This window comes from Gossypium arboreum, chromosome 7, assembly GCF_025698485.1.
Source record: "Gossypium arboreum isolate Shixiya-1 chromosome 7, ASM2569848v2, whole genome shotgun sequence".
In the NCBI taxonomy this organism is placed as follows: domain Eukaryota; kingdom Viridiplantae; phylum Streptophyta; class Magnoliopsida; order Malvales; family Malvaceae; genus Gossypium; species Gossypium arboreum.
In genome coordinates, this window is record NC_069076.1 from 82,879,678 (window position 1) to 82,891,622 (window position 11,945).

Below are 11,945 nucleotides of genomic sequence, written 5' to 3' on the forward strand. Positions count from 1 at the left end.
TCATGCTGGGGCTTGGAAATGTTGGATGCTACTTCAGTTGGAAGTTTGATAGTCTAAAGGCTGGTTGTTGTTTAGGAGTATATTTAGGAGTGATTGTTTTTTCTTTTTGTTGTGAAACTATTTTTTTAGGGTTTTTCCGCTGTTTTGTTTCTTTATTATTATTTAATGCAAGCTAACTGTTATCCTAAAAAAAAGGTCATCTTTTAATTTTTTTTTATTTGGGGCTTACATAATATATTGGGCCTACAATATTTTATTATTAATAATTTCCGTTAATCAGTTAATTATGTTTATTACCTGGTTTTGAATTGAATTATTCATTAACAGAAATTTTAAAAAACCTTTAATAGATCCTCGATTTAATTAAATTCAGTGGTCGATCGATTAATTGAACTAATTTGATTCAGTCAATTAATTCAATTAAAACCAAATTAAAACAAATAGTCAAAGTTCATGGGCTTAAAATGAGGCTGTTTGCTAATAAAAATAGTGGTTTTTATCATAATTTATAACTTTAAAGCATTTTTATAAAATCATAATATGAGTTTGAGGCAAATAAAAGACTTTAGAAACATTTTAAAATTATATTAAAGTGGTTCAAGAATGGTCAAATGTGTGACTTGGATCTTGGCACTTGTTGCTGCACAAGTCCCAAGTTGTGTCAATGCACGTCATTGACACTATAGCAATTAGCTTTCTGTTGGACTTGTTGTGATACTACTGAGGCCAAGTAATGATACTTGGGCTTTTGGAGCTGAAAATTGACTCAAAAACACCTTAAAACATGTCTAAATATATGCACATCATTTCCATAATTTATTCCTTTAAATTTGTCCTTTAAAATATTAGCCAAGTGAGCCCCCAAACTCAATTCCAACAATTTCAAGCCCATAATTTAAAATATTATGGCCCGTTAACATGATCAAAGTTCTAATTGCCCAAATTTATTATATGAAAATTGTCCTTTAAAGGGGTCGACTCACCTGTGACGGTTGAAAAAGTAAAGTATCGGATGAGGAGGAGAAGGAGGAAGGAGTAACAGAATTATAATGTTAGGGTATATTGCTTAAGGAAGTGAAAGTGAGAAAAAACCCTTTCAACATCATGTGTTAAGGTATATATAGGGGGAAAGCCCCTGTCTTGTAGAGCCATGTCACTGACAATATGAATGGTGATTCGTTTGTGTGGTCGGCTAGGTGGCAAGTCCGTTATATGTTGATTTTTGTTTAAGTGTATTATTGCGTGAGCCTGCTCTACTATTTCTTTAACGAATGGCTTAATAAGGGAATTAATAGGCGATTAAAGGTGAGTGACCTTTTTGTAAATGGTATAATGTTTACGGGTGGTGACCATCCAGACAACCATTTTTAGGTGCACTTCAATTTGTTCCTCGTGTTGCAGTGTCTAAGTTGGGCAGGGTATAAGATAAACCAAATTAAACACATAATACACCCAAAAAAATGTTGACATTTGAACGTTAAACACCACATAGATCATGCAGGGAGACAGATCGGTAAAAAGGACGAGCTGAGTCGGCCTGGGTTGTTGACATTTATGGGTATTTATGTAATTCAGCATTAAGCCCAGTCACGTGATCATTGATATCATCCTCGTTTTGGTATCTATCATCATCTTCCCGCTCGTCTTTTTAAATTTTACTTAAAAAAAAAAAAAGGGTCCAAAATCCGAACTCCTGAGTTTCAAATTCATGCTTTATCAGTTGAAAACTTCAGTCTACTTGCAACTTGTAACTGTCAAATCTTCTCCAATCATTACATTTCCTCATTAATTTCCCAGGAACTGATCTTCCTTTGTGAGAAAAATTGACAAATGGAGGGCGACCTCTTGGAGATCTCTGAGGAAGACAACGATTCCTTGCTTTTACAGCACCAGCAAATCCAAACCGATGTCGTTTCCAGCTTTGACCCTTCCTTTTTCTCTTGCTCCCCTCTCCATTTCCCTATATCCAATCCCACAGGTCACTTCCTTTTTTTCTTTTTGTGTGTGTGCGCGCGCGCTAGGGTTTGGCTACTCTTTGTTTTGGTAGATTTCGATATAAATTTGAATATCCTAATTTTGCAGATGTGAAAGCGCGATGCCCTACCTTTTCTTCCAATATTAACAAAGAGAATATCAGCAATACTGAGACTAAATCTGAGCTTCCAAAGCTAAGTTTGGAGCCGCATCAAATGAAGAGGAAAAAGAAAGTTGGAGGTTATAATTTGAGAAAAAGTTTAGCTTGGGACCGCGCTTTCTTCACTGAAGAAGGTATTGCACATTTTCTTACTTTGATTTTATTTTGGTATTGTTAATTAAAAGAATGAAATTGATTCTTCTAATGTAATTTTTCTTTTGTGTTAGGTGTTTTGAATTCAACAGAATTATCTTTGATTAGTGGGAATTCCAGTAAGTTGAGTGGTGAGAAATTGTTGACTATAGAGGAAGAGCCGGGAGAATCATTATCCGGTGATTCATCTGATTTGCAGGCACTTGAGAGTAATTTGTTTAAAGAGTTGCCATTAAATAGTAGTAATGCGAAAGAGGCAAAAAAGATTGGTATTAGTAGCCTCAGGCAGAAGAGTTCTGGTTCAGCCTCTCGTTTCATGGTTGGTTAGATATTCTCCAATGCATATGCATATAAAAGTAGCTCTAATTTCTTTCTTTGTAAGTTGAAAGCAATTTTTGATTATGTTAAATATGAATTTGGTCAGGTGAAACAAAATGTGCTTTCAGATCATGACGTTAATAGAAGTGGTTCTAAGCGTAGCGGATGTCCAAGGCCTGTGATGTCTTCTGCATATCCTTCCTAGTTATGGTTTTGGTGAATTGTTAAGAAATCGTGGCTTATTTTTTTGAATGCTTATTTTCTTTACTTTTTCATTATCTATTCTGATTTATTGAAGAGTTTACCTTGACTTTCCCTCACTCTTAAAAGACCTGCAAATATGAGCACGACAAAAACGGCTGTTAAGGAGCCAAAAGTTTCTAAAATACCTGCTCCAAAGTCAGAGTCTTCAACTGCCAGGAGTTCTCCAAACTTAAAAAAACCAAAGCGAAATCAGAGTGCTCCAGCAGGTAATGGGGCGTATAACTGTTTTCTGGAATTCCTCCTTGGTTTGTATTTTTCATGTTAAATTATCTTTTTTGGGTTAAAGTAACCTATACATTTGATAGTTTTGCACAGTTTCGTAACATGATTATCTTTGTTTCTTTTTCACTCTGTTGCACTTCCATGGTCTGATACGTGCACAACTTTTGGATTTATATTTCACAAGTGTAAGATGAAATTTGATATATTTTTTTGGGTTGGTTTCTTTTCTTGTACAGCAGTCAGTGCCCACAGAAGCATTGGTTTGGTGGTTTCCAACAAAAGTACTAAAACTACTCAAAATGATGCAAAATGTAGTCTTTCTAGTAGATCTCAAATCACAAAATCCTCCATTATACAGCCTAAAAGAGATATGGTGAGACTAAAGCTTTTGAATGTCGTTTTTATAAAATTTTTTGGGAACTAAATGATGACTAGCAATTTTATGGTCCTTTGCCTTCCTTTTGAAACTAAGAAACACTTTTTATCCTTAATTTCTCTTTTTTCTGCACAGAAAAGCTCTGGATTGTCAAGTCATTCATCAGCCATATCACAGAATCCATTAGAGAACAAGGTAGATAATGGCTTAAAGGTCAATAAAGATCCTGTTGTGGCTTCTGGTCATGGATCTATATATAAAGAAGCTAGTTCTAACAAAATTGCTTCTCTTCCTGAAAGTGTTTGCCGTATTGGTGGAAACACTCAATATGCACAACAAACGGTAAAACCATCGGGCTTGCGGATGCCTTCACCATCATTGGGATTTTTTACTCAGGTATGCTAATCTCACTTATGTTCAACAGTAAATTTTGATGTATTTAGGATTTTTAGAAGTATCAGTGGAGGTTCTCCCCTTTTTCTGATTGATTCATGATTTTGTTTTGCAGTCAAAGATTAATGCTTCACATAATTTACAAAGCAGCTCCCAACAACGCAATAACCCAAAGTCTAATATTCCTAATTTGCAGAAGCTTGGTGTCGTAAATTCTACTTTTGAGATCTCCACTCCATCTATGAAAGTACATGTAGTGGCTAATGATGTAGCAGCAATTGCTAATGCAAGGATGTCAAGCATAGAACTGTCTGATCCATCGAGTGCCAGTTCTTTATGTGAAGACATCAGACCTGATTCTAGAACAAGTAAAATCCCAAGGATGGCAGTGAGGGTTCCTTGTAATTCTTTCAATCATGAATTAACTAATAATCAGCAACAATTGCACGCCACTGACAGTGATCTTAAGCAGCAAAGTGAGAAAGTAGAATTTCAGTGTACTGATGACAAGTTACCCCCGCAAAGTGAGTCCTCTGAAGAAGTGAAATTAGATTGTAAGGGAGAAGACCTTGTTATCCCCAGAAGTCTGTATCACATTGGCAGTGAATTTAAAGATCCCCATTTTTTCTCTTACCATGGCCTGCAGGTAAAAAGTGCCTTGAAGGGTGATAATGCTGGCAACCAACTTTCAGGGAATGAACAGAATAATTTGTTGACCGAGGATTTTGATCTCCTTCCGCAGTTGCATTCTTGTGATGTGAATAGTAGTAACATACTTGGTTCTCCAATATTAAACAGTGACCGGATTAGCATTCATAACAGGCATGAACATTCAAGCAAACAAGCTGAACATGCAAAACCTTGCACCTTTGAAGATGATCAGGCAAGCAATGAGATTGAGAGACCACATATTAATAATGATGGTGCCTTGGTCAAGGAGGGAGAACCTTTAGAAGAATTTCTTTGTTCCAACAGTGTGCAGAATAAAGGTATCTGTCCAAACGTCAGAGATTGCAATGCTAGTGAATTGGGAAGCAATGATGGTTTATCTCATTATGGAGGCAGAATTCAAGGAAATGATGGTACTGTTGGGGCTAATGATTTAAATGAGCAATCACATGTAGCAGATGCACAAAAGGATTCTTTTGAATTTGATTTATCTCTTGAAGGCAGCAGTGGTCTTCTGAATGCTTCAGAAGTTGACAACCAGCACAAACATGTCAATGATGTAACTAAAAAAACAGTTCAACAGCTGCCACTTCCTGATCCATGCATTGTAGTAGAAACATTTTTCCAGGATAATTATGAATCACATTCAACTGATTGCTTATTACATGGAGAAATCTTCTCTTCTGAAGAGTTGCTGGCTGAAAGCAATCTTCGACATGCTAAAGGTGTTGCCTGTCAAAGAGGATTGGCAAATTCCAGTTCTCCATGTGGAATTCCACCTGCACTGCAGAATTGTGTTCATGAGATGGCTGAGTGCCTACATGTGCAGAAGGAGCCCTCAATTTCTACTGATTCACAGTGCAACCATGACATTGAGCTCCTTTGTGAAGCTACTTCATCTAAAGGATTAGAAAGGAACAAGGAAGACCAGGTAACTGGAGCAATAACTTCTTGTGATATTGGTGTCAGCAATGACTATCAAGGAAGTGGTGATCTAGGTATCAGAGAGATGGATGATTCCCATTCAATATCCCCCCTTGGCCTAATAGATGATATCATTGACCTTAAAAATGTTGAAGGCAATCCATATTATTTGTCTGCAAATTGTAATTCTGCCATTTTAGAGCCAGGAGAAAAGATCACTTGTCATTTTGGTGCACCCGCCATGCTTACTAACTCATTGCTTGATAAGCAAAATGATTGTGAAACTATTGCCCAAGATGAGGTGATACAGTCCTCCTGTGAAGATGGTAATAACTTCCAAGAGAATCAGATTCTAGAGGCATGTAATTGCCTTTTATCTGTGGAGGGACAACTTTTAGAAGAGTCCCGACATTTTGATGATAGTGACAGTTGTGCAGACATTGGTCCCAGAGACAAAATTGTTATACGAGCAGTGGAAGGTCCTGATCTGTCTCAGGTGCAAACATATGAACCAAATGGCGACTCTGCTGATGGAGGTAATGAGACGGCTAATGGGTCTTTTTGGAAACATGTATGCTTACAGCCCTCCGATGGTGGTCTTTCATTCGATAGAGGAAAAACTAACCTTTTCACTTCTGCAGAAACTAGCAACTCTGCAGAAATTGAGAATTTAAATAAACCTCCTGAGCTTCAAAGTGATGTCACTGTTATGCCAGAGCAAGGGAAATTTGGATTGTCTACTGCTGAGGAAATATCTAGCCATATCAAGATTACGCTGTCAGATGAGAACTGTGATGCTTGTAATGATATGATCAGGCCTGATAATGAACAAAGTGGCCAAGTAACCACTTTGAATGTTGAGTTGTCTTCATTGAGTGAAGATCAAATTTCTGGAGCAGGAAATTCGTGCAAGTTACAAGCATTTTGCTCGTTGGATGAGGAGCTAACATCCTCTATCAACACAAGTCACATTTCTTCAAATGGAAGTTTATTACAGGAAGAAGTCAACAGATTGGAGAATGATGTGCCAGAGGAATCAAACAGCTCAGCGATCCCTGTGGAAGCTAAGGGTACAACTTTGGTGTAAGCATCATACCTAGATCAATCTCTATCCACATATTTCCGTATCTTTAATCATAGTTTCAGTGAAGTGAACTTCTATGCTTATTGAGAAATTTTGAGGTGTCATAATTTCAAAAAGATGCTCAAGTCTGGCTTGTTGATGGCAGTGACACAAAACAAGTTGCTCCTGTAGTAAAGCCCCCTTTGAACGCTGTTCCATTTTCAGATGAATGGTTAGCTGCATTTGAAGCTGCTGGAGAGGTAAACTTTTCATAGTCCTGTTATTTTGTGAGATTGAAGACATGAAATTACTTTTATCATGAAGTACCATGATCAAGTGTATTATTATTAAGCAGTTCCGTTTAATAACTAATCAATTACCTAAATTGTAAGATGAGTATGAGCTCGAAAATAGACATTTTTGGCTAATTTAGCCTTTCACTTCTTCAAGTTTGATTGGAAAGTAAGTTGATAGCGGAAGAACTAAGGTACTTTTAAGAATATGTGTTTAGCCAAATTTAATACTGTCTATTTTTGTCACTCAGGAAGTTTTAACCATGAAAAGTGGTGCCGTACAAAATTCGCCTAAGGACAAATCTCTACCCGAACCTGGCCCATGGTCCCCGGTACACTTCAACTTCCTTTTAAAGCTTACAAATACAATTCAGTGTTACCTTCTTCTTCTTCTTCTTCTCTCTCTCGCTCGCTCTCTCATGCAACATTGCTTATTAATGAAGGACAAAAAATCTCTTCCAACCTTGGATGTTTGGAGTGGATATTTTAAAGCATTTTGAACCATATTTTTAGTCCTAGTATACTACAATCAGGCAGTAATTGAACTTTTTTTTTTAATTACATTTGCTGTATATCTATTTCTGAAATATATTTGGTTATTGTTATAGGTATGATACTCTAATATGAAAAAACGCTTATATAAAATTGAGTACACTTGATTCTATTTGACATATATACATGTCCAATATGCACCCCAAGTCCAGGTTACAGAGCCGAGAGTTTAAACTTGACCTTGACATGCTCTATTTTTTTTTTTTTTGCTGCTTAAGCATCTTGTTTCCTAATCAATGTAGAGGAATTGAGATTATTTATGAAGGAGGGAGATGATACCAACTCATTTCCAGTGATACTTTTCACATCTGTTCAGGGGTTACCGTGCATATTGTATCTGTCATTGGTCATAGTCATGTTTTGGGACCTAAAATTTTCACTTGTAATGTACAACTAATGCCAATAATGTGATGTGATTTTCAGGTAAGAAAGAAAAACAATCAAAAGATGGGCCCATTTGACTGCACAAAGTTCACCAACACAAATATCCCGCCTGGTTTTGAATAACAGAGGCCGAGAGGTTCGCCTAACAATTCTTTTCTATTTTCTTCACTGCTAACAGAAGTCACAATTGTACTATCATGCAACACCTAACGAATATTTTGAAGGCTTTAGGCAAATATAAATGCCAGATTTCTGGCATATTAAAACCGCGAAATAAAAGCTTCAAAGTTCTTTGACCATAATTCGTCCAGTTTGAAGGATTGTCAACTTCACCTTAATTTGGCCACTACTATTTCTTTTATTTACTTTTTACTATTTATGAAAGTACTACTGATTAATATGGATAAAATGTAGTAAAAGCTGATCTTAGAAAATTTTCTACTTTCCTAACAGTAAATTATTCTTGTTTGGAACAAAGGGGTAAAGAAAAGTTCAACTTGAAATATGGAGGCTTTTTAAAAGCAAAAATATCTGTTGTAATGAAAAGTTGCATATGTTGTTGAATTTCATTTTATGAACATGATATAATTAAATAAATATATTGATTAAAAATTTGGTTCATCATGTCTTTTCCATTTAAAATGTTATGCAATCATATTTTGGTGCATTAGCAAAAGCAAATCTCAAAGGAAGCTGGTTTAACTGATAATCAGGAAATCTTAATTTGGTTATTATATTAGTGTAAAAAAAGTGAACTTTTATATTATTTATATTTAACAAATCAATCTTTAAATTTAGAAATGTAATTGTATTTGTTATTTATGTTAAGTTTTGACTTTATTATATTGATTAGAATTATTTATTTATTTAAAAAAATATCAACTCTTTTTGAAAATGAAAATATTGATTTTCAACGCTTGATTAAAATAAAATTTTTACATGGAACAAATAGATATTTTAAATTCACGAATAGGACATGTAATATAAATAGTATAAAAAGTTTATGTAAGTATGAAAATAACTGTTCGATTGATAATATCGTTTTCAAAGTCTAAATCTAACTTTTCATTTTAAAAGTGTATTACATTCAACCCTTTTCGGTTGATAGTAAGAAAATTTCATGTTAATATTTTACCATTAAAAATATTTAATATTTTAAAAATGAAATTTCTAAAACACAAATGTTTTTAATTAAATAGTAATAGATGGGATGTACAAATTGTGGCCCTAATTTTTACCCAGGTTAAGAAAAGTACACCGCCTTTCTCAGCACTTGCTTTTATTATTTATTATTATTATTTCATCAATAACGGTCAAAAGATTTTCTTGATTTCTTTCTTTCTACAAAAGTAGTTCAATCTCTTCAACGCTCACTCTCTTCTTTTGGTTTTGTTTTTGTTTTTTGCCTCCCAGTTAATAATCTCTGTTTGTTCAATCCAGTTGGACGCCATGGCATTGCCTGTAGAAGAGCTTACCCTTAAACAACTTCAACAATTTCACAACATTGATCGCATGGCTTATTCTAGACTGGTTCTAACCCTCCGTTTCGACCCTTTCCCCTCCATGAAGATCGTTGCCTTTTGGAATTTTCTTGAAAGAATCGGCTTCAAACACTTCGTTCACAACCTTCTACATTTCTCCGATCGCATGATTTTCTCTTTAGCCAAAGAGACCCTCGTCTGCTTGGAATGCTTGTTTTGTGCCCCGCAAGAAATCTTCCCTTGGGTCCATCTCGATTTCCCGGAGATGAACAAACTTGTTGGTCAAGAAATCTTGCTGAGTTTTCTTTTCAAAAACAGGGAAGCCGTAAAAGGGATGATTGAGGACTTCGTCAAGGACGTGTGCCAAGTAGCATTTATGGATATAGTTGAAGGAAACTTGGGTTGCAAGCCATCTTCAAACCCTGACTCTGAATTGGATTCTCCAACTTCTGATGATAGGGGAGACAATAGGGAGCTTTTCACAGACGATGGTAAGGCCAGAGTTGATTCAGAAGACAGATCATTGTTTATGACATTCTCTAGGGGACATCCGGTTTCAAACCAAGAACTTCACGGTTTCATTGTGGGGAAATACGGCAAATGTGTGGAGGCAATCTATATGGATAAAAACCCGAAGCGGTTGTTTGCTTGTGTCGTCTTAAGGTCACACTCTGACTTTTCCAGGATTCTTGGGGGTCAGAAACTGGTGAAGCTCTTCATTAATGGCAAACAAGTTAGGGTTCGAAGATTTGTCCCCAAATGTAGGAAATAGTTCCAATCCACAACCAAACTAACAGGTTAGCACTAGTTTTGTCCCTAGAGGTGAAATCATTACTACGTTGTTGTACTAAATTAGTCATAGTCTTTAAACACTGATTTGTTGATTTATGACAAGGTTTCTAGGAAGAAGGGAAAAAAAAAACACACACACACACACAAAATCAATAACATCCTTTTATTGTAGTTTGTCTGTCTGTGTGGTCATAAATTAGTGGGAATTGACCAGTTTTGTATCAGAAAATCCCCAGTGGAGTGATCTTCTTCACATCATACTAGCTTATCAGTAGTTATATAGTAACACTTTTATGTTCCATATTGTGATGTTGTGTAATGCTTGTCCATTCAATTGTACCCCAAGTTTATCTGTTTCTTTAATTGAGCAGTAATGGCAACAATATAAGATAAATCCCTAAGCTACTAATAACAATGGCCCAAAATATGTTGATGGGTGTTGAGTGCATGGATCCTATTGCCATTGGGACTCTTGAAGTTTATGAGTGCTTTGAACATAATATTGCTAAAGTGCCCTTTGTCTGCAACTCCTGCTACATTTCATTCTGGTTCATCTCTGCCATTCCAATTCATACAAGGATTGATTATTCACTACACTTTGTGGTATGGTGAACATTTTTTAATATAAAAAATTTAAAATTCAATAGATTAAGGTTTGAATTAGTGATAGAAAAGGGGATCAGGTCAGCTGGTTTCATCGGAGACCGCCACGACTGACCACACTTCCAGTAATATATATGAAATGCACAGTTTAAGTCACAACCCAAAATTGGATTTTTTTATTAAATAAAAAAAATATGGCCCTTTAATTATTATATTTTAGACTTTCTTTAACAAATTTTGTTATGATTTTATAATTCTAATTTTTTTAAACAAAGGCCAAAACGAGGAATTAAATTTATTAATATCAAATAAACTCATGAAGTTCCAAACCGAACCTTGGAATCATCAATTAAACTTAGGACTGAGTAAAAAAGTCTATTAAACCGAAAATTGACCCAAACTGAGGTATTTAAACAGTTTATGGTATGCAAGTTCACAAATCGTGGTTACCCGAAACCAAATTTGATCATGAGTCGGGTTTAGGGAAAATTTTAGGATTATTTTTTAGGCCCGGGTATAGCCCGAAAAACGGGCATAAAATTTTGCCCAAACTTGACACAAATAAAATGCTAAAACCCGAGCTTGGCCTGCACGTGTTAAAACTTTTTATATTATTATTTTATATAAAAATAAATTTAAAAAATATAATACATCAAATACACTAAAACATTAAAATAAATATTTCCCAACAAATTAAAAATAAATTTTGAAAAATCTTTATACTTAAATAACACTAATATATGTGCAACTTAGCAAGCAATTGCCTCTAAAATAGTAGAAAAATTAACCATAAAACAAAAGTATACAATATCCAAACAATAACAATAAAAATAAAATAGTACTAATATAATAGTAAAATGACAACAAAACAATGGCAAAACAACAACAATTTCTTTTTTCAAATTTGGGCTGAGCCAAAAAAACCTATCCAAGGTTCAGTCCATTTAGAAAATGGGCATTATTTTTTTTGTCTAAACTCATTTTTCGAACCTATATTTTTACTCAAACTCTCTTATTTTTCGGACGGGCCTACTTGAAACCATACCGAATTTGTTTTTTATTTAATATATAATTGATGTTAATTTTTATGATATAAATTAATATTTTATATTTAAAATAGTTAAAATAATTAAAAATTCTTGAAAACTTTTTAAGAAATATTTATGAAAAAGACATTGAAATCTTACCAAATAATATTTAAAAGTCACAAAATAAATCTCATTTTATAAAAAAATTAATATGGAAAAAAAAAGGAACTGATTATAATGAACAATTACAAAAAAGAAAGAATTTGAAGATGTAGGATTAAAAACAAACACTGCGT

General features: G+C 34.6%; 3 protein-coding genes across 3 annotated transcripts; all 3 read left to right on the top strand.

Moving 5' to 3' along the window:
* The first annotated feature begins 1,368 nt into the window (after positions 1-1,368).
* Positions 1,369-2,630, top strand: LOC128295258 (uncharacterized). The gene is made up of 3 exons (XM_053030524.1): positions 1,369-1,978; positions 2,083-2,268; positions 2,362-2,630. Exons 1-3 carry the CDS (start codon positions 1,831-1,833, stop codon positions 2,613-2,615), a joined length of 588 nt encoding a protein of 195 aa, XP_052886484.1. The 5' UTR covers positions 1,369-1,830; the 3' UTR covers positions 2,616-2,630.
* Positions 2,631-3,526: 896 nt separating this feature from the next.
* LOC108468000 (uncharacterized) lies at positions 3,527-8,291 on the top strand. Its single transcript, XM_053030525.1, has 5 exons — positions 3,527-3,863; positions 3,976-6,536; positions 6,683-6,776; positions 7,061-7,141; positions 7,785-8,291. Exons 1-5 carry the CDS (start codon positions 3,534-3,536, stop codon positions 7,866-7,868), a joined length of 3,150 nt encoding a protein of 1,049 aa, XP_052886485.1. The 5' UTR covers positions 3,527-3,533; the 3' UTR covers positions 7,869-8,291.
* A 940-nt stretch (positions 8,292-9,231) lies between these two features.
* On the top strand, positions 9,232-10,381 carry LOC108468026 (uncharacterized). The gene has a single exon (XM_017768879.2). It carries the CDS (start codon positions 9,258-9,260, stop codon positions 9,996-9,998), a length of 741 nt encoding a protein of 246 aa, XP_017624368.2. The 5' UTR covers positions 9,232-9,257; the 3' UTR covers positions 9,999-10,381.
* The last annotated feature ends 1,564 nt before the right edge of the window (positions 10,382-11,945 follow it).

Coding starts and splice junctions, on each gene's coding strand:
- LOC108468026 (XM_017768879.2), top strand. CDS start 9,258: ATGGCTTATTCTAGACTGGTTCTAACCCTCCGTTTCGACCCTTTCCCC.
- LOC108468000 (XM_053030525.1), top strand. CDS start 3,534: ATGGTCCTTTGCCTTCCTTTTGAAACTAAGAAACACTTTTTATCCTTA. Junction 3,864..3,975: donor CATTGGGATTTTTTACTCAG/GTATGCTAATCT, acceptor TTTGTTTTGCAG/TCAAAGATTAATGCTTCACA. Junction 6,537..6,682: donor GCTAAGGGTACAACTTTGGT/GTAAGCATCATA, acceptor TGTTGATGGCAG/TGACACAAAACAAGTTGCTC.
- LOC128295258 (XM_053030524.1), top strand. CDS start 1,831: ATGGAGGGCGACCTCTTGGAGATCTCTGAGGAAGACAACGATTCCTTG. Junction 1,979..2,082: donor CCCTATATCCAATCCCACAG/GTCACTTCCTTT, acceptor CTAATTTTGCAG/ATGTGAAAGCGCGATGCCCT. Junction 2,269..2,361: donor CGCTTTCTTCACTGAAGAAG/GTATTGCACATT, acceptor CTTTTGTGTTAG/GTGTTTTGAATTCAACAGAA.